The 22007-nt window shown below is 37.8% G+C and overlaps 1 protein-coding gene and 1 long non-coding RNA gene across 5 annotated transcripts in view; one reads left to right on the top strand and one right to left on the bottom strand.

Annotated features, from left to right (window-relative positions):
* ASZ1 (ankyrin repeat, SAM and basic leucine zipper domain containing 1) overlaps positions 1-22007 on the bottom strand; it is a 53408-nt gene that overhangs the window by 24155 nt on the left and 7246 nt on the right. Inside the window, exons 1-5 of one of the 4 annotated variants that reach the window (XM_088165451.1) lie at positions 19335-19415; positions 15472-15668; positions 9062-9158; positions 3899-4021; positions 875-986 (exon numbers count right to left, since the gene is read on the bottom strand). In XM_088165451.1, coding sequence (XP_088021577.1) covers positions 875-986; positions 3899-4021; positions 9062-9146 — 320 coding nt within the window. In that variant the 5' untranslated portion in view covers positions 9147-9158; positions 15472-15668; positions 19335-19415. Of the gene's footprint in view, positions 1-874; positions 987-3898; positions 4022-9061; positions 9159-10095; positions 10268-15471; positions 15669-19334; positions 19416-22007 lie in introns of those variants that run through there. The other 3 variants (XM_014892153.2, XM_088165450.1, XM_088165452.1) reach the window with 3 other exon arrangements.
* LOC148223663 (uncharacterized) lies at positions 10451-13157 on the top strand. The gene is made up of 2 exons (XR_015803910.1): positions 10451-10710; positions 10961-13157. It is a non-coding gene; the product is annotated as an uncharacterized LOC148223663 (long non-coding RNA).

Genomic DNA, 22007 nt, shown 5'->3' with positions numbered 1-22007 from the left:
AGTACTATGCTCATACGAGATTCAGGCCCTTGAGTAAATGAATTCTACTAAGAAGAACCAAAGGCCTTCAGTTCTATTATTTTTAGAGAGCTACTCAGCCTATATATCCCAGGTAATATGATGAAAGAGGTGTGGTATAAAAAAAACAGTGTTAGATGAAAAACCCGTTGACCTAAACAGTGGGGCTTTTTTAGCAAAGGCAATGCAGTTTATCCTGGGGTCAATCCAGAATTGATTTATTTTTGATGTAAAATGAAACATTTCATCAGCCTGTACAACTACAGACATCTCAAAATGCACTGCTTCAAACTGCTGAGATACAAAGTTATAACTGAAGGATGCTATTACTTGTTTCTAAAAGGAGCTTGATCTCTTTAATCCAAATTATTTCAGGTTGCAGTGAATAAATGTATTATATTTACAGAATTTTGTTTTCCACAGGAAGCACTCTGTGAAAAGAATACAGCCAGATACCCACAAAAAGTTCAAAAGTAAAATATGAATTTAAATAAAGAATGAATTGATTTAACTTCATCCCTGTGCAGAAGAGGCAATATGATTTAGGAAAGGCAGAGGATGTATTTCTTGCCCTTATACTTCTGTCAAGGGAATAATTAAGATTAATTTTGATTTTGTTCAGCTGAAAAATATACTTACAATTTGATAAAGCTGATCACAGTCTTATTTACTCAGATTAACAATTGTACTAATAGGTATAAGTATCTGGGTACTAATCTTTTTTTATACAGCAGTGAAATTACAAGAAGTACATACACTTCATCTTCACCACCACCACCAGCTATGTCTATAAACATGTCTCTGTATAATAAAATTAAATTTTGTACTGTATTCATAGGTGTGGGATTTTCAATACCTGCAAGCAAGGTTTGGGTCAGCATTCCTTGAAAGAAGCAGCTCGACAGTGTTCAAGATGTTCTCCTCTGAAGCTTGTGCAGCACATGCTGCCATCAACACAGTATATTTATCTGTTTGGAAATTCACAGTTAGAGAATTACATACGTAAATGTAAACAGCATGCTAATCTAGAAGTTCCTTTAAAAGTCTTTATATTTGCTAGAATTGCTACTGAGATGTTGAAACTCCACAATATTTGGAAAAGGCTAACAATCTTGTTTTCCTGTCTGTGAGAATCACTAGAACGATCAGGTAAGACAAAGACACCTGAGGAGATACTCAGAAAAATGAGACTGAATCTCAGTAGTAAAGCATCTATTCCTACTGAAGTTTAGAATAGCTTGAGAGTACCCCAAAGCTATAATAGGAGCTTTACTATAAATGCTTATTTCTCAAAACACATTCCACACCAGTAGATTCACTCCCTGTTCCTCCCCTCCAGTAAACGGAAGTAACAGCTGCAATGGACAGAAAAAGGTAGATGAAATGTATTATGAACACACAGCAACACCAATTCTGGGGAGAACAGAGGCCCATACAAAAGATACTTGAAGCAAGAGGGCTTCTTAAGGAGGAAGAATTAAATTTATTAACTTACTATGTCCCAATAGTGGCAGGAGAAGTATTAAAAGTATTGGTTTAGATGAGGATTTAAAGAGCATTTACACAGTCCATAGGAATACCAGCTTATTTACTTCTCTAGCTCTGAAACCAGCTGGGTGTTGCATACCACCTTGGCTCACAAATCAAAACTGTTCAACTGCTGTTTGCCCACAGAACACAGGAGACCTCCTTTCCCGTGATTACCATGGTTTCCATATGGGAAACATAACACCTCAAAGACCTTAGTTGGCCCCAGTGTCATTTAGAAGACTGCCACTTGAGTAACTGCCCATTTTGTTTGTTGCACAAACTTGTTCACAAGTTCCAACATGCCTTCATCCACTTAAGAAGCATAATATTAGCTGCACTTACTTCATATCCTATCAAGTGTTACAACATGTTTTCTAATTTTCTTGTAGAAATTTTAAGACTGTGCATAATTAATATCTTCATTCTTCAATGAGGTCAGATTTCATTATATTTAAAGATGAAAAGTATGTTATGTATGTTACCCCCACTGCTCTCACCACTTCTTGTCCTCCACCTCTACAACTTAGTTCTACATTTAAATTAATTTGGCTTTTTAATACATCATATTTTTATTTTCAACAGCCTCATGTAGAAATTACTTGATATGCTGACAAATTTTTACTCAAAATGTTTAACCTGATTATCAACTAGAAAATGAATGGAAAGATGGCAGGACTTTAAATAAAGCACTGTCAGTCTGGAATGGTATTTGGGAGGAACTTGCAGTTGTATTTGTATTCATTATCTCAGCCAGTGATAAAGAGTGGGAAATTAATTTCTTTAGCCTATCTATAGCTCATACATGTGAGAAAGATTCTAAAGGGAAGAAACACCTTGGAATTCTTAGGTTTCTCTTTTACAGAGAATAACTGAGAAAAGACTACAAAAAAATTTATGTTCAGACTAGATGAAAACTCTAGTAGTCGGCGAAATTATTCCTTAAGGATGCAACATTTTGAACCCATCACACAGTGAATGATATATTATTTCTTGCTGACTACCAAAAAGGGTAAAATTAAGTAACTAGTTATAAAGAATAACTGAAGAGTGACTCAGGGTGATTAACAGTATAGATGTTTATTACAATTATAAGCATTAAAGGGTAATTATTATAGGATCACTTGTATGATTGCCTGCTGACATAAACAGCAACAGGGCTGGTGAGATTTAGTACCCCCTTACAATGCACAGCTTTACTGAATATATGTGGCCTGACCCAAATCAATGACTTAAAAACCACTCCTGGCTCGACAGTACTCTGCTGCCCATATTCCCTAGTTACAGTTTCCCTACACATCCTAATAGGGAAACAAACCAAGAAACCTGATCCTAGCAAGGTGCCACTTTGGGCAAAGACAGTTGATCACATAAATGAAAAAATGCCATGCATCTGGTTACCTGGTCAGCCTGAACTATTGCCCATAGTAGTTTTTGCCCCATTTATAGCATTCCACAGCCATAAACAAGGAACAGGTTCAAGCTGTAGGCAGACACATAGAACTCTGAAACTGGCTACAAGGACAGTGGTTAGAAGAAGGCATGACTGCTTTTGGTGTAGGCAATCTACTCGATTCTTATACTTTCACCAACTGCTAAGAGGTTAGAGAAAATTTTCAGAGCCGGATTTGTACCATCTGCATTTCAATCTACTACTACAGCAAATACAGGGAAGTTACTGGAAAATATGATTACTGCTCTTACGTACTTGGCAGTACTGTGGGATAAATATTCCAGTGCAATAGAAGAGATTAAAAATAACCACAATTTAAGTAGAAAAAAGAGTTATTGTTAGGCCAATAAAACTGACAGAGGAAGTGATACTACTTAGAAGCCACAATGAACTCTTGCAGAAAAAGGCGATGTACCAACACAGTGAAGAACAGTTTTCTTAAGAGAAAAGAGAAAAACTGCCCTCTAGTTTTAGAGAAGTCCACATTAGTTTCCCATGAACTGGAAAGCTATTCATGTTGTTTGAGATGTTATCTGGTTTCTGCACGTACACAGGATCAAACACAGTAAGTTTTATTTGTGCAACTTCATACTACAATTTTCGAGCAAGTACTTCCAAACACTTTTTAAAAAAGTACTTGGGATTTGGGAGGTGTGGGGGAAAGTGGAATTGAGAGAGAAAGAACAAGAAAATGCATCAACTGATTCCAGATCAATTCCAAGAACACAGTTGTTACTCTAAAACTACTACTTTTCCTTCAAAACTGGGAAACGTAGAGTGGGTCTCAGTTCCACTGTGAACCCCTGATTTTTTTCCCTACATATGTAAACAAGAGAATAAAGATAGGGACCATGTCTGGTACTGAGCATTATCAGCTAGTATTTTTCATTCCCATCTTACCTATTTCAAAACAGGCATTAGCACCTCTGTCCAGAAGAAGACGTACTACTGCAAAGTTAGCCACACTGGCTGCACACATCAGGGGAGTCCATCCAAACTGAAAGCTAGTTTCTATGCTGATACCTGTCAAAAAATGAAATTAAAATAATGAAACTGCATCACAACAAACATGCCTTTTATAAAACTTACTCTCAATATATATCATTATCAAGGTTACATCCTGTTTGCATTTAGTACAAAGGAGAGAAATATCTTATGGCATTTTTTTTAATACATCTTTATTTAGAACACCAAAAAACAACTTTTAAAACAGACATTAATGTAGCCCAGTTCTCAATCCAAGGAGTTAAGAACCACAGAAAGACTCTATTAAAAACCTCAAACATTTAGCTGCAAAAGTAATTTCATATAAGCACACAGAATCTGTTGTCTCTACTTCTGTGCCACAGCTTTATTCAATCAAAATGGAAAAAACTGACTCTTTCCAAGCCAAGAAGACTGCTGTGGAAACAAATTGCTTGTCAGGCAATTAGGATCACAACATCTAGGGTTTTCTGCTTCACAGCTCCTATTATTCTCTGTCCTGCAACACAGTTAGCTAGCAAATTTGTGTTTGGTACTAACAAAATATTATTTCAATAAAAAGAAGAAATAGGAGACTATGCAAGTCAAACACGATTATCAGAATTGTTTGTTACTATTTATAATAGCCCGAATAGCTAAAATGGCTAGAAGTATGCCTGTCAGACAGTCCAGCCCTCCCAAATGCACTGAGAACCAAGTACCAGACCGAGATACCCATCTAACTTTTTTATTAAAATCCTGTATGCCTTTTTCAATCCTTCAACAAATATTACTTCCTCTAGAAAAGTTTCCATCAGCTGGTTCCATATTAGTCCTACAGTGACCATGGATAATCAAAAATACTTCTTCAAGAAAAAACACTCCAAAAAACCCTCCAAAACTATCCTAAGAAATTTGTCAGTTAAGCTACACACAAAAAGTGTGCTTTCCCTGTTTTCTGTGTAGCAATATTAAGTCATTAAAGCCCAGGGATTAACTACTTCTTGGATTTATTTTTCAATTTCTTAAGATCACTGGAATTGTAGAATCAATAAAGAGGTAGCAATGCAATGAAAGCCACATGTTGAAGCATTCTAACACCTTCAAGTCACAAAATTTACAATTAAATCTCCTTAGCAAAGTACATATACTAGCTGCAGTTAATGTCACAGCACACTGACCTATCTGCAGTGTACAAAACTTTTCACTGAAGCCCACATAAGTTCTACAAGGGGAGCCAGCAAATGTCCTTTAGCAGTCATATCATAACTTCCTTGTAAGCAATTCCAAAAATTTAGCAAGTCTGATATTCAACAGCCCACTAAAGAAATACTTTTAAGAAAAAAAATACCCAAAAGCTGTCACACTGTCACCCTTAAAAAGTCTGTCTTCCTTGTGAGAAGCAGTCCATGTAACTACAGCTCCCATCTAGAGCTTTTTACTTTAATGCCTATCAGAACAACAGTGACTAATTATCTATCTGGCAGTTATATACAGACTTATTAAAACAGCTGAGAAGGCATTTTCCTCCATGCTTTCTTTACACGTATAGCAGCCAGTCTCTGCCATGATGCTGGTGCTTTTTCCAAGTTCTAGAAGTAGAATGGTCTATCTGGCAATATGTTGTTTGTCCTGCATAGTATCCTACCATCTTGATACTGACTGCCTTGAAGTACCACTTAGTGTGAAAGTCCCAATGCAAACAAGCTGTAATCCCAGAGGAAGACAAAGAAAGGACAAATGAAACAGGTACAGTCATGGGACTTCTTGGCTGCTTGGTTATAGGAGCTGTTGACTGAACCAGAAATGTCTCACCTTGATGACTACTCAATTAGGTTATTACTCTCATTACATGAGCTGTTACTGAAGTAAGCAGTGTTAGTTCAGCACTTAAAATGGCCCTTGAGAAATCCTTGAGATTTTCTCCTTGAGAAAACAGTGAAGGCCAGAAAAAAATGTTTAGTGGAAAATCAGGCCAGATCAAACAGCCAGAGAAGAGATGCTGCTGCACTTCAGAACTGCAGGTCTAATCCATATCAATGTGTATTCCCAGCAGGCACACACACACCACAAACACACAGACAAACGCAGCACTGATACCATCCTGTTATCCATCTCCTCCAGCTGCTGGTATCACAGACACATGGGCCTCTGACCTCTGGTCCCACTCCTGTGACTGGCACAGCTTTCACTCACCCCTGTCTCGACAGTCACTTGGCCCCCAGGCACAAGGACCTTTTGTTACAGCTGGGAGTCCCTTGCTCTGAGTCTGAAATTTGCCTGTACATGGTCTCTGCTTCTCTGAGACTGCTCAGGTAGGCTACTGGCTTCCATGATGGGCTAAGATGAGAAGAGCTGGATGAGGGCATTATTTGGGCTCCCTCACCTGCCATTATCTGTGTTCCTCTGTAGGTATGAGCAGAGGAGCTTTTCAGTTACATGGCCCCACAAATTACAACTAAGTGACAAACCAGATGCAACATTATTCTTTAAGAATCAGACTTACAGATAAATATCGTCCTGTTTAAGCAGCAAAGGGGAGACAAACAGATAAACTCTACAGCAGAAACCATGTGAAGAATATGAATAATAGTGAAGCAAAAGAACAGCGAAGTAAGAATTGCATTCTTTTTGTGACTATTACTGTTTCTCCCATATCCCTTTCAGATACTTTCTTGATTGTGGCCAATAACAGCTATAGTAGAAAGGCTGTTTTTACAGAGAAAAATGTAACTCTGCTAAATAATTCCATTTTTGACACCAAAAATATGAGGTCTTGACTTTCATTCAATTAAAGAACAGCTCTTAGTATTGGAATCCATTTACATCCAGACACTTGATACTTGAGCTGAAGTTCTAAAATGCTTGATTCTCTAAGACTTCCCCAGTAGAAGTACTGATTTAAGTCTGCATGCACGTAGGTCTGTTCCCACACGACCTTAAAGCTGAGACATATTAGAGCTGCTGATGTCTCCCTCTGCTGGGCCAGCTGTAGTCACCTGACTCAGGGTTCAGAGTTCTAAACTGGCTGAAAAATTATTCTCACACACTAGGCACTCTCCCAGTTCTGTTGTTTACTGCTACTTATAATTCCCTGAACTGGCTCACAAAAGATGAGATGAGCTCCAGCACTCATTCAAAGATATAAGTGGAATAAACCGTTGAAGGAAAATGGAGGATTTGACTGTAGTTATTTCTTTAATCAGCCTGAACTGTCATAAGGTCATAACTTTTAATTCAATTTTAGGAAACGAAACACATGAATTACATGGTGTTAAGTATTTTATTCCTAAAGCAAACAAAAATGCCCAAATCACCTTTGAAGGTGCTACTTCCTTGCACTACTTTTTGTGACATGTACTTCAGAAACTTTTTCCTAAGGAGCCATTTAACAGAAGTGGTAAGGAAAAACACTGTGCTTGTCCATCTCCTAAAGGAGCTCAGTAAAACTGCTTCTGCATCAAAAATACTAAAGCAATAGCTTATCAAGCCAGAAGAAAACACAGTCTCACTCCACATGAAAGAATAGTCCCAACTGTTACTAGGAAATCCACTTCCAACACAAACCTTGAGTTTGGTGACTGCTGCTAGTGAGCCTCCTACAAGCTCTACCAAACATATAGTAAAGGTATTTCTGGAGGCAAATGTTTAATCTGAGCACAGATCCCCTGAAGGACAATGTTACCTTTCTTCAGAAAGGCCCCATAATAGGTACTGTGTTCTACTGCTTTGCAGAACAGTACTGGATGGGTCAGAATTTACTGTTGATCCCATTTTAAGGAAATTACATATTCTTTTATAATACTGCCTTGCTAGTTTCAGGAGACAGGAAACTAGACTATATGAATCCTCAGCCTGAATCTATGCTTGTGCAGAAACCTATTATCATCTTCCAACAGCACAGAACTGTCCATTGTGTAGCAGGCATCAGCACAGAAGTGAACTACTATTGTTTGACTGCAATAGAACAATTTAAAATGGATGGCATAGCAAAATAATTAAGCAATCTGATGCACAGATATCACTGAAACTGTACCCATAAATAAGAATATATTTTCTCAAAGCAAGACAAATGTATTTCATGCTTGTACTGCACTTCTTGTATTTCAGTCCATGCAGTAGTTTTGCTTAATTTAAAAAGAAAAACATTCCCCCATTGTGGTGAGAAACAGTTGGCTTCTAAAAGGGCAAATAATGTCATTGTTTCAAAACTCAGAAAAGCCATTCCTAACCAAGAAGCTATTTTCTTCCCTAAGACAGATTTTCCTCAGAGAACAAGCTCTTGGTTACTATATTCTCCTTGCTTGCTGAAGCAGAACTTCCTGACAATTATCACTAGGCAGGTCAACTCAGCTATGTAGTTTCTGATTGCCCTGGAAGCTTCAATAAGTGATCCAATCTTCCTAACACTGATTAACAAACACATTAAGGACAAATACTGAGTAACAAAACATGGAAAAAGGCTTTCAGTGTTAAAACAGACTACTTTTTAGCAACAAATGCCACAAAAAGCCCGTTAGACTTTTCAGAATCACAAAATCTTTGTTCAGCTGATGTTGCCAGGACAGCACTATTACCTAGGGCACATACCAGACACTTAACAGCGCTGTGAAGGGAGAAAGACAAAAAAAAAAAAAAAAGACTTTCCAAACTGAGGGAACATTAAAATTAAAAACGGCTAGCTTCCTCTTCTTACCCCATGCTGTCCAACCTTCAACACCAAAGACCACCCACTGAATTCTCCCCCTCAATTTAAACCACCTCTAATTCAGTGTTTGTAATTGCTATTTGCATGTTAAAGATGCATCTGAAAACAAAGAAACACCTTATTTCATAGTTCAAACATTATCGTCTTCTCAAATTTCATGGCTCCTAACTGACAAAACAAGCATTACTTAGAAGGAATGTGCTGGAATACCAAATCTGAGTCACAAAAAGTAATTTATTCTTTCAAAATAATGTGTTGAGGGCATGTAGGAACATGCGAGTGTTTCCAGTAAAGGATATAAAGTCTTGTTTAAAATGAGAAAGTTTAGTATTCTTGCTATAATTCAATGAGTTCCGTAAAAAACAATCAACTTTGTAACTGACTTTCCTCACCCGAGTTTAAGAGCTCTTCAATTAACGACACATCACCACGAAACAGAGCCTTCTTCAATGCTTCATTCTTGTCCGCCTGCAACATTTGATCCAACTGCTAGATAAACAAAGAAAAATTAAGTCAAAATCTGGAAACTGTCTCAAGGCAGAAACAATAGCTTGGTTTCAGTATAAAAGCACTAATATTCTCTGAAAAGACATAGCATAGAAGAGGGGAAAAAGTGACGTAAAACTCTTGTTCTTCTATCTCCGTAGATCTTTCCAGGATCTACTGTAAAGCTGAAGTTTTAAAACCAATTTTTTGAGAGGTTCCATTCTCTGAATATGGAAATATCTTCTTTCTCAACAGGCCTGCTAGCCTCCCACGCTGCTCTAAGTTTTACTTACCATAATTTGATTTCAATTAATATTCTTTTTCATCTTATGACATTAGAAAAACTTTTCAACGCACTTACATACCCTTTTTTTTTTTTTTTGTACGTTCCACATACTGTGAAGTACAACCTTAAAATATACAACTATCAGATATGAAAGTTTGAGCTGGAGTTAAGGGACCTTGGTAACAAGCTGTCTGGCCTAATAAGGTTCCTGTCATCCTAATTCTGCAGTGACAGAGGCATTTGTAGTGCTGCATCACAAACGTTCTGGCTGAAAAAAACCACTAACCAAAAGAGCAGTTTATGCATCAGACAAGTTGCCCAATTTAAGTTTTTATCAAAAGCACTGTATATTTGTTCTCTAATAAAGCTGCAGATGCAGCTGAAAATTGCTGCTGGAGCTATATCAAGCGTACAAAACATTTACATACATTGGTAAGCAGAGAACTGATTATTCATTAGTTTCCTTAGAGACAGAAGTGGTATGAAATGAAGTTGTCCTTTATCATAACTTTTTAACTCCCATCAATATAACTTAGAAATATACAATTTTTACAGCTGCCCTCCCCTCACAGTTCCAAGCCGAGGCCAACCCCCCACTCCGAGACCGTCCGGCGATGGCTGGCAGGCCCCAGGCGCAGGGAGGCTCAGCCCCACCTGCGGCTCCTGTCGAACGACGCCAATGTCCCAGTCGCCGTCATCGCTATCGCTGCCCTCGTCGCCGCCCGCCACGATGCGGGACGAACACAGCGCGGCGGCCATGGCGGCTCCGCAAGCACGCGCGTCGCCTCAGCGCAGCCGAGTCACGTGGCCGCGGCGGCCGCTTTCCCGCGCTCCCGCGCCCCGCCCCCTACCCTGGCCCCGCCCCTCGGGCGGCGCGGGGAGCGCCGGGGGCGGGAGCTGTGCCTGGGGAGGGGGCGGCCAGCGCGGCTCCGAGCCGGGCAGGGATGCTCCGTACCGGGGAGCGGTGCTCCGTGCTAGGCAGGGCGGCTCCGGTCGGGCAGCGGTGCTCCGTGCCGGGCACGGCGCCGAGTACAAGGAATCAGTGACAGTGGTGCTGTAAGCACGTGCAGCTGTGACACGGCGCACTTGTGGCTCCGCCGCTTTGTGGGTCTGGGGAGACGCGGCAAAGCCGTGTGTGAAGTTGTGTCTGTGGCTGGTCTGTATGTGCGGATTCAAGGTAAAGGATGCGGGTTCCTGTCTTTACTTGCTGACGTCATTGACATGCTCTTTGCACGCCCTCACCTGGCAGCCGGCAGTGACGTCACTGAGGTGTGTGTACCGCAGTGTCCCAGCGCCCGAGCCTGCGGTGGGGACACTCCCTGGGAAAGCTGGACAGCGGCCGCGCGTCATGAGCCAGGCTTTCGGCCTCCAGCCTGCCCGCACAAGGCATTGCTTTAAATGTCAGAGCTGTGGTTAAAGTTCTGTCTAATGACCGATAATGATGTCTCACCCATCACAAGGTTCGTGTGAAACTCTTTGAAGAACAAATGAGGAATGACGTTCTGTATTTCATCCACAGGCATCGTTGCTCCTTGAGCTCATCTCAGACCTTGCCCCAGGTTGAAATGAAATTGAGCATCGACTAACAGAAGAGGAGTTTGGTCTTTGAGAGCAGTTACAGAATGATAAGTGTATTCCTTGTGCCCATGACACTGTAAAAATGTAATTTTGGCAAGTTAATGTTAACAAAAATTACGCTCGTCTTGATCAGAAGATGGCTGTGAAAATTTTATTATTTATTTATTTTATTTTTTGCGTAACTTTTGTTTCTTAATGTAATGCAAAGTGTAAGGCAATTTTTTATATGTTGGGATTTGCGGGTTAGCTAAAGTTATGCTTAGAACATACTAAGTGCTATAAAAACTGCACTTATTAAAAAAGAAGCCTGTATGGTCTGCGTATTTCAATTGTGCCTGCTTGATGTTTTTAATTGCTGCATTTTCTCTAGTTTATTTGCTTGTCTGTTAAATATGACAGCTTGTTTGCATTAAAGTGTAATGAAAGTCAGCTTATTTTCAATGAGAAACTCTGATGTAAGAACTAGGGGAACATTTTGAATGAGCTCCCATGAGAGAAACTTGATAGAAAGGAAAACTCTCTTCTTTTTACACAGTCTCCCTAGATCAAAGGTTGCTAAAATTGACTCAACTGTAATACATGTTTCTAAAGGCTTAGCTTTATATGCTTATTTTGGATTTACCTGTATACTCTTAACCTCTGTTTAAAATATTTTGGTAATGAAGATATAATGTTTACCATGTCTAATAATTGAATGGTTTTGTAGCAATGTCAGCTCTTATAAAATAGTAAAATTTTTATTAACAGGCCTGATAGTACCTAGTATTAAAAGAAAAAAATCCCAACTCCTTTTAAAGGCTCACAGTGTAGAAGAACCTTGCAGCCAGTGTACCCAATAGCTGCTTCAAATGTGAACGAGACAATCATACAGAAGCTGGAAGCAGGTGATGTCTCCTTTTGTGTTTGCTTGGTACTGTAAATCAGACGTTGTTGATGTAGACTCTCCTACTTCTTTTTCACATTCTTCTTACTCCAGCTTGTTTGTGATCTTGAAGTCTGTTTTCATTTTTCAGCTAGGCAGACTTATTTTGGTTGACAGCATGGTGAGTCCTGGCTGTCATCCGTGTTTGCCAAATATCAGTGTGTTTTTACTTACTCCTATAGGAACATTTCCCAAAATCTTTTCCTTGTTGCTGTGCAGTACTCATGTTACATGCAGGAGGTGATTATAGAATGGCTCAAGCTGAGAAAATTGTAAGAAATCCTCATTCTCAGGGAGGCTTAGTAGCTCTGGGTCTGCAGAATTGAAAAATTACCAGAAAATGTTCATCTGGGAGATGGTAAACTAACAGCTGTACCAGCTCCATGGTTAAGAGCTGTACATACAGGAATTTGCATATTTTGAAAAAGTCCTATTAAGTAGCACAAGTGATTGCAATTTAACAGGTCACATTCATGAAACACAATAGTTTATATTGTCCTGGATGAATTTTCAGCTGGCTTGTAAATGGCTGTTGCATCTCTTATATTTAAGGTATTTTAAGGTATATTTAAGTATAAAGATGGTTACTTATTCTCTAAAAAACACTGAAGTGGTCTATGTTCTTTCTGTGTTCTGAAATCACCCTTAGTGTTAAATCAGTTTTAGTTTTGCCATCCTGAAATTTTTGTATGAGATGCTGCCCTGCAGCACACTGAGTTCATAATTATTTCAGTCATTGTTCTAATGGACTTAAAAAGATGGAAAGCATTTCATTTTATCTGTTTTGCTTATAATTCATTTTTTGTAGTAAACAAATTTATCTGGATAGTGCCTGATGTAAATTTTCAACCTGCTGCCAAACACATGAGTATAAATTACGTACAAACTGGTTTTCTGTTTGTAAAATTTATTTGCAGGTGGAAGCATTAAACCATTGTCAAAATTCCCCATACTTAGTAGGGAATTCATGGATATGATATAAACCTCAGTCCTGTTATGAAAATATCTCTTATTATGACAGTAATGTATAAAAAAACCTAGAACAAGAATTAAGATATTAAAGATACTTTCTTTTATTTTAGTGTCTCTCAGGCAGATTTTTAGCTTCTTTCTGTATAACCTAGAAACTTTAGTCTGGTGTAGCAAGTCCTGTCAGAACAATTCCCGATATTACTAGATGCAACCTCTCTATTAAAAATTCCTCATTCCTTCACTATCTCTACTCTGTTCTATGTTGTTTCGTCCCCTTAATCTTAACTGGCAGTACTCCCACTTCGTTATCATGGTGAGTACCTCCTTGTTTCAGCCTGTTGACTCTCTGCTGGTACTCAGGCAACCACTTGTAATAGTATTGCCTGTCTCTTAGAAACTCAAATGTTTGAATTTTCTAAAGGCAGTTTATAACAATCAAGTGCTGCTTTGAGCTTTCTACACCATTTACCTTTTATTCTGATATCTCACTTTGTCTTATCACTTTAATCAAGACTCAAGGTTATCCACATATATCCACAGTATATTCATATATGTAATATTTTTATTGGTTGCCACATTCTTATTTTGCTTTGACCAATTCAAAAAGAATATGGCTTCTGGGAAAGAAGACTAGTTTTGAATCAAAAGCTGGTTTTGCTTTATCATGTTTGGTGGTTTGTATTTTTTTTCTCTTTCTTTTCTTTTGTTAGCAAAGCATACAATCTAATTGTCACTTCTTCGTACTGAATGGCCTTGCTATCATAGGTTTACCACAGGAAGTTAAGTCTTTGGTTATCTCTTACTTGTGCAGCTGCTGGAACTGCTCACCAGTAGTCTCTGGGCATTGTGAGAACTCCCACACATATATCGTCTTCTGGACTTGTTTTGTTTGAGTTCATTAGGTCAGGATGGCATTTTATATTATGATCTATGATTCTGGCTCTCCAAAGTTATAATGGTAATCCTAAAATCTCCATTTTTCTTCTGAGAGGAACTCTTCAGCCCCTCACTTAATTCCTAGGATGTGCTAACTGGACTTTGCTACCAATTCCTTTAATCTCATCCATCTCTTCCAGCAAAGTCAGCATCTCCTTTACATCTGCTTTAAGGTCTTCTCTTCAAGAGTAATTGTGATACTGTCCACATCCCCAGTGGTATAAACTAAAATTGTTACAAATGCCAACAGTTGAGTCATAACAATATACTGTGTGGGAAAACCATTCAAAGATGTACTGTTTTCTAGCCGTCTTATACTTGCATTCTTATTCTACTCTCCAAATTTATGTGCAGAAGTGTCTACCTGTGGAAGAGACTTTTATGATAATTTAAGCTATTCTGTCATAGTTGGTCCAAGTAACAGGAAACCATAAGTCCTCCTTATTGGGCGTATGGGAGCAGGTATGCATTGGAGATCCCTGATTGTCTTTGGTTGACAGCAGACTGAACATGACCAAGCACTGTGCCCACGTAGCCAAGAAGGCCAGTGGCATCCTGGCTTGGATCAGAAATAATGTGGCCAGCGGGACTAGGACAATGATTGTCCCTCTCTACTTGGCACTGGCGAGGCCTCAAATCCTGAGTTTAGTTTTGGCCCCTCACTACAAGAAAGACATTGAGGTGCTGGAGCATATCCAGAGAAGAGCAACAAAGCTGGTGAAGGGTCTGGGGCAGAAGTCTTCTAAGAAGTGGCTGGGGGAACTGTGGTTGCTTAGCCTGGAAAAAAGGAGGCTCAAGGGAGACCTTATTGCTTTCTACAACTGTTTGACAAGAGGTTGTAGTGAGGTGAGGTTTAATCTCTTCCCAGGTAAGAAGTGATATGATGAGAGGAATTGGCCTCAAGTTGCACCAGGGAAGCTTTAGATTAGATATTAGTAAAAATTTCTTTACTGAAAAGGTGGGCAATCTTTAGAACAGGCTGCCCAGGGAAGTGGTAGAAACACCATCTCAGTGGTGTTCAAAAGGCATATGGATGTGGTATTTGAGAATATGGTTTAGTGGTAAACACAGTGGTGCTGTGCTGTGTTAATGGTTGGATTCAGTGATCTTTTCCAACTGTAACAATTCTATGATTCTAAAGCAATGATTATTGAGCTTATAGTAAAATGTTCCTTCCCTCTGGTAAATCCCTAATATTTGAATGGCCATAGTCCAGCCTCCTGTGTGCTCATATAGAAACAAGTTTTTACATAGGATCCTGTCTATGTATCTGCAGCTCTTTCTCCCTAAGTCTCTAACTACTGACATAACTCCTTCATTCAAGTTGCTGTTGCCATAGATATAACAGTTCTCTGGTTACAAAACCCTCATTAGTTTCAGCACATGAAATCAATAGGCACTAGTATATAAAAAAGATACCTTCTGTCTAATTGGTGCAGTAAAATACTCAGCATTTCCTGTCTACTTTGATACTGTAAAATTCTCCGAGTCCTAATCATTTTATATACTAGGACTGTCCAGATTATTGAAGATAGCCCCTTCTTTGTTAATGCAGCTATATAAGTTGCCAACAGCTGTTTGATCTAGATTTCTTTCTCATAATGCTTTCCTGCAAAGCTTACCTTGCACTGAAGTTGTGGAAACCCAATTGCCTATGTGGCTCTGCACTCCAGTAGTTAAGAACTCCAAGTCTGAGATTTAGTTTCAGTCTTTGGAATGTGATTGTACTGTTTTCTCATCTTCAGTTACAAGAAACTCTGCAGTATGTTACACTCATTTATTTACAGCAGCTCGTGATATTTCTGCTGCTTTTTTTAACCTGCCAGATTGAAAAACAAAACAAAACAAAACAGTGGAGGATGTTATTTGCCTCTTAGTCTGTCACATGTTCTTAAGTATGTGTTCTATTGAACAGTGATCTTAAAACCATCAGTGTACCTGTTTAGATAGAGGAAGACATATCGAGAAGGAAAATACAATATTGAACTTGTTATGTTCTTGGGCTAATAATTTCTTTATAGCAAAAATTAGCTAGTGCTGAAAGTAACACTTGAAATTACACATGGTTTATAGGTTCAGGTGGCTAGTATTGGAAAGTTCTATTTTTCCATAAGCCTTGACTCTTTTCAGGACTGTTTTTGATCAGTTTAAGTTAGGATTTGTAATTTTTTGTATGTATATTTGATGTTCTATATAAAGACACATGGTTGGAAAACAGGTTTTCATAGAAGTTTTAAATAGGACAAACCTCATCTAAGTCTCATCTACATTACCTAAACAGCATAGCATGAGTATTTACAAATAAATCTGTAGACAGCAGTGTTTGTTGAAAGAAAATACTTTTTTAAGGAATTAATGTGACTTTTAAAGCATATTTTAGCTTGAAGAGCATTAGCCTGGAAAAAAGGAATTCAATTTCTTCATTACATTTGGAAGCAATGTTAAGGCTGTCTATGCTTTCAAATGATTTAGAATTTTTCTTTTTTCTTCCTGTTTGCTCCGTTTCTACTTTTGGTGTGTAAATACAACTTCTGTTTAATTTACATACCATTTACTTGTTATTCTGGCCTCTTTATTTGTATGCATTAGTAAAATAGTCTTGTTTTACCTCACCGTGACACCACTGCTAATTTTGCAACGGGTTCTAATGTTACACCTTTGAGGTTACAAAGCTGTGTGGAAAAGAGTATCACAGTCAGCAGCAGAGAGTGACATCCTGTCGTGTTGTGACTATTGACTGGCCAGAGCCCCAGACAATTCAGGGACTATAGCACATATGAGTAGGTATTGAGAATGTCTATTCTAAGTCAACTCCACTTCTTGCATGCTTCTTTAGATCTGTCAGAAGCACTTTCCTGAATTAGTACCAAGATGTTTTGTTTTCATCTGTTCTCCACATCTGTGAGACAGAAGGTGGTGCAGTGACTACAGTGTCATGGTAAGAGCAAGGCATTTATGATTGACATGGTGTGCTTGGAGGGCAGGATTCCTCTGAAATAATCGTTCCTAGATGGTTTCTAGTGTGAATGCTCGGTTCTAGTATCCAGACTATCTAATTTCAGACTTTTCATTTTTACTTGAGAAAAAGCAATAAACAATCTTTTTGGATTAAGGAAAGTTTTCATGATTGTAGTTTTTGCTGACATAACTTTGTTTATTTGAATACTGCCAACAGGAAGTCTTCTGCCTTGTCTTGCTCAAGTGAGTGGCCGTTTTCACACAGAGCCATGTAGCTTCAATTCCTATACAAATTCTTTTTATCTAGATATCTCTGAAATTTAGACTCATGGAGGAAAAAGTTCACAACCTGGGAACCTGTCTAATATATTAGCAGCAGGTCCTTAGGAACAGTGTTAAATTTGAGCATAAGATGATAAATACAGATCTTGATTTGGGGAGCTTTTCTGCAAAACAGTAGTAGCATGTGATTCATTACACTGTTATTTGGGAGGACTTCAGGGAAGGACTGCTTTTTATTACAGATGGATTCTTGTAATGATTATGTTATGAACATCCAGTTGCTCTATTGAACTGTTACTCTCACTGCATCTTTTGGGAGACTCTCAAAAACTACAACTACTCTTGAAATAGAGTTAAAAGTTTTTAACAGGTAATGGCATAAAAAAGAATTTTTTTTCTAGAAAACCTGAGGAATCAGGAAGAATTTTATACTAAGGCTTCTAGAAGCAATGAATAATTATTAAACCGCTTCTAGTGATACAGTTAATGATCAAAACAGTAATGACAGAAGTATAATGAGAACAGTGGATTAACTATAAGGAAAGGCATTTCGTAATGTAGCATTCAGTTAATGGCATTGAAACTGCTGTTTGAAAATAAATTTAATCATAAGCATAGCATGTGGGAGTAGTACATCTAACTGATCCAGAGATAATTAAAAAAGATTTTTGATTGATCAGGCTGGGTTTGAATCACATGCTTCATCTGTTACTGAGTTGCAGAAGAAACTTAAGGAACATCCCACTTGGTTTGGTTTAGGCTACTGTTTACCTCTCTCTGCCTTCATTCTTTTAGCATATATATATATATATATATATATATATATATAATTGCAGGAAGATCTAAGGGCTCTTTTTAGATAAATGATATCTGAAGGATTCTGTCTTTTGCAAGCCACTGATGGGTGTGGATCCTGGCTTGGGTTAGGCTGAATTCCTAAAAAAAATGCCAACCTCCTAGAAGAACACAAAGGACATTTTTTAAAATAGAAACTTAATACCTGAAAATCATGGATCAGGCAGGGAAATATTACCAAGTAGTTGCTCTCTTGTTGGGGCAGCATGGTCCACACGAGTTTTAATTTAATTTCTCATTAATATGTTGGGGGGGGTATCATAAGTGGGAATGAGTTGGTCTCTATGTGTGTACAACTGATATAACTACACAGAAAATTTTAGCACCCCCTTCTCATGAGCTCTGTTACATGGAGGATATTTCTTCTTCACTGGTCTATAGGTCATCTTTGGTTCTGATGCTAACAAGGTTGTTGTGGGGGGTCGGCTATGTCCAGATAAGGGTAGGTTACTCTTTCTGTGTTTCTTTTTCTTTTCTAAAGGCTGCCTTTTTGCAATGGAATCTGTTTGCTGTTACTGTCTGCCCAAGCAGACTTTGTGCCAAGTTACCAACTCAAGCTCATTGGATATAGACACTGTGCTAGACCGGGTATAGGCACTTGGTGTTCTTGCCTCTGTTTTGAGAGGGAACTTTTCCCCAGGCATTTGCAGTAGAATAAGCATATTTGTAGTTAGACAAGAAGGTGCTGGAATGGTCTCATTGCTTAGGAAAGCTACCTCCTCATATGCTCACTGTTCAGAATTCCTATGACATATCTCAAGACAAATATCTTGTTTGCCATTTTGGTGTTTGGGATTTTTTTTACTATTTTTTTTTTCATTGATACAAACATAAAATGATTTGTGTCAGCCATACCAGTGGTGATATTTGCATTTTTCAGCATGGTATCCATTTAAAAATTTGCTTCTCATTTTCTTTCCTGGCTTAATCTTTGAAGAATAAAATTTAATTATTATTTTACTCAATTTCTTCAACCTTTGGTGTTTCTATTTGCAGCTTAGCATCTAGAATTCAGGAAACACAATCTTCAAATTTTTTTCTAGTTCTGGTCGTTTTTTTGGTGTTCTTAATCATCTCTTAAGGAAGGGAGTTAGAAATCTCACCACACCTCTGTTTAGCTACTTCTTTCTAAAAATCATAAATGTCTACTTCTCCTTCTGACTTTTCTCCACTTATGCACCTCTTCCCACCTTCTTCCCACCCAGGTATAACTGGGTGAACCTGCTCTTTCAAAAGTGTGTTTGGTCTGCTTGACTGAGACAAGCAGAAAGGTACTGAGGTTGGGTGAAGGGTTAGCTTAAAGAAAAGCCTTTAATGTTCACGCTGCTGGCTCTTCTTACAGGTTTCCTTACAATCTAAAAGTTTGTCTCACTTATTTGTTGTATCTTACCTTCAAAATTAAAGCAGTTTGAGGAGAGTGACTAGAATCCGGATTTAGTTGACCTTAGGTAGCACTACAATAATAGGGAAAACAATTTACAAGGTAATAAAGTAAATAAATGGAAAATAACTTATTTCTGATTTCCAAAATGAAATTATTTTACAGCAAACAGCTGCATAAGTGTTCATGTTACTTCGTTTTCTTGCTAGTACTCTTCCTTGTTTTCCAGCTTTAAAAGAAGTGTCTAAAGCCATATTATATTTCTGTCAGAAAGAAATTGTCTTTATTTGTGTCAATAAAAACTTCTTTAGTTTCCTGCTGCCACATGTATATGACAGACCTATATAGTGTGGTTCCCAACCCTAGCCAGCATCCTATGCAGGATATGACAGTGAAAATAGTAAAGCTATAGCAGGAGATGTTTTGTGATAAACTGCATATACCAGATGTTGCATCCTAAATACACAAAAATAGATATTGTCTTAGTAAAAAGGCATTTCAGATTTTAATAAATCATTATTGTAAATGCATTAAATATTTCTCTTCCTATGTATTCCTGTTTGTGTCCTGAGTCTTTATAAGCTTAACAAAGCTGTGGGTCATTGACTTTCACAGCTTAACTATGCATCAAATAAAAAAGCATTTCCTTTTACTTATGTATTATGCGAAAGTGTAAACAGAAGTCTTGATATTTGTCTTTCCTGTGTATTATTTCAAATACATAAATTTTTCATTGTTCTCTAACTTCTGTGCTATTGTTCTGAGAAGAGATAAATGAGACTGAAACAAATATTTGATGAGAAATAATTTCATTTCTGTACAATATAATTAAATATTTTAATTATTAGTTTCTATCTCATAATTTACATCTTGTGTTGTCCACGCTTTTTTTCATTTTGCTTTCTACAATTAGACCCACAGAAAGTTCTTTCCCTCAGTGGTTATGCTAATTTATAACCCATTAGTGTGCATGAATAGATCACATTTTTCCTTTCACACAAGCACAGGGAAGTGTAAATTAAGTTTTTGTTAGGCAGCAAGGGAGATATCTATGTAAGGGTAAAGTATTAAATTCCTGGTTTTAATTTCTGTGGTAAATGCAGTTAGAAATAAAGCTGCAAATATTTTCCCTTTCTTAAGTAATAAACCCAGTTTGTTAATTATAACAGTTTTTATGTATACCTGGCTTTTTAAACTCTGCTGTAAAAGTACTATGCTGACATTGACCAACTTAATAGTCCTAATTGTAGCTAGCTAATTATAGAAACCCTTGGGTAGGAAAATAAAATGCAACTTTTAAAAGAGACTTTTTGATTCTTGAGTCCAATATGAAAATGCTTTCTCTGATAACTCTTCAGAACTGCTCAGGTCTGTCATTTCTGTTTTCAGTGTTGTTAAATTTGTCCATTTTTAATTCTTTTCTCTCAGAACCCATTATTACCATGTCTCTCCACTCTCATGCAAAAAAAAAATTGAGATTTTTTGAGAAATTGAGAAAAAATTCCATTCTCCCATTCTTCTGTGGGAAGAAACTGAGACACCTGACAAGGTGATTTCTTTGGATGTATTGTTTGGTTTTGCTTGTTTGACTTTCTTCCATCAAATAACACCTTTCCTTCCAGAAAAAAAAAAACAAAAACAAAACAAACAGAAAAACCCAACAACAACAAAAAAAAACCACAAACAAAAAAAACCCCAAAAAACCCCAGAGAAACAAAACCAAAAAAGACAAAATACCACATTGTCCCTCATTTGAAAGACAGAGTTCAAATAAAGGATTGCAACTTGGGTTCCATAAAGCAGCTCATGACTGGGTGCTTGACTGTCTTCAAATCAAATAGCTTTAGCAGAGCAAACTCAGAAAACTCATCTCAGAATTATCATTCAGGTAGGTTTCTTACCAGGCATGGGAGATAGCAGCACTAGTTCAGGGGCAGAACTCAGTAGAACGTGAACTTCATCACCAGTTTTTAAGTCTCTGAAAGCATCTCAGCCTTTGGTTGACCAGCTTTTTATTCCTTTATATATGTTGTTATATCGATATGTAAAGTTTTGGGTATTTTAGTAAGTCAGTAAAAAGTCATGGACCTGAGTTGCTTTATATACCCATATATTCCTTGCTCCCTTATTTTTGCAGTATTAACAGTGATAGCTAGTATTTTACAATAAATTAATTTGACTAGAGCCCTGGGAAGTATTTTTTGGTCTGCATCACCTAGGGGTGTGTAGGATTGAATTGTTCTGCAGGTTTACTTGGCAACAGTGGCAGGCTCGTCTTGATGATCAAACTTTATGTTCTGTCAGTTTAGCAATTTTTATTATAAAAGATAATTTCTTACATCTCAGGAATTCCTTTTTAAGTGGAGGAATGCATTTTTATCAACCAGTTCTGTGAACAGCTTCAAGACTGATGCCTGCTTTAGCACTGATAGCACACACCACTGTGCTGTGATTGTCTAACACGATTCTTTACTATCTAACATGATCCTTATCATGTAATACAAATTTGTTTCTTGCAGAAAAGTCATAGGGTATTTTGTAAATAAAGGGGGAAAAAAGGGAGTTTTCTCCATAGCTGTATAATTGTGGGTTTCTCCTGCTGTCACTTGTGTAAAGCACAGCTTGACATAAATCTACACAACTTCAGTAAGTTTTGATTTTAGCCTCAAAAATCTTAACTAT

The sequence above is a fragment of the Sturnus vulgaris genome, chromosome 5, assembly GCF_052056855.1.
Source record: "Sturnus vulgaris isolate bStuVul1 chromosome 5, bStuVul1.hap1, whole genome shotgun sequence".
NCBI classification, from domain to species: Eukaryota; Metazoa; Chordata; class Aves; order Passeriformes; family Sturnidae; genus Sturnus; species Sturnus vulgaris.
The sequence above is the reverse complement of the archived record's forward strand: the minus strand, read 5'-3'. Positions and strand labels throughout refer to the sequence as shown.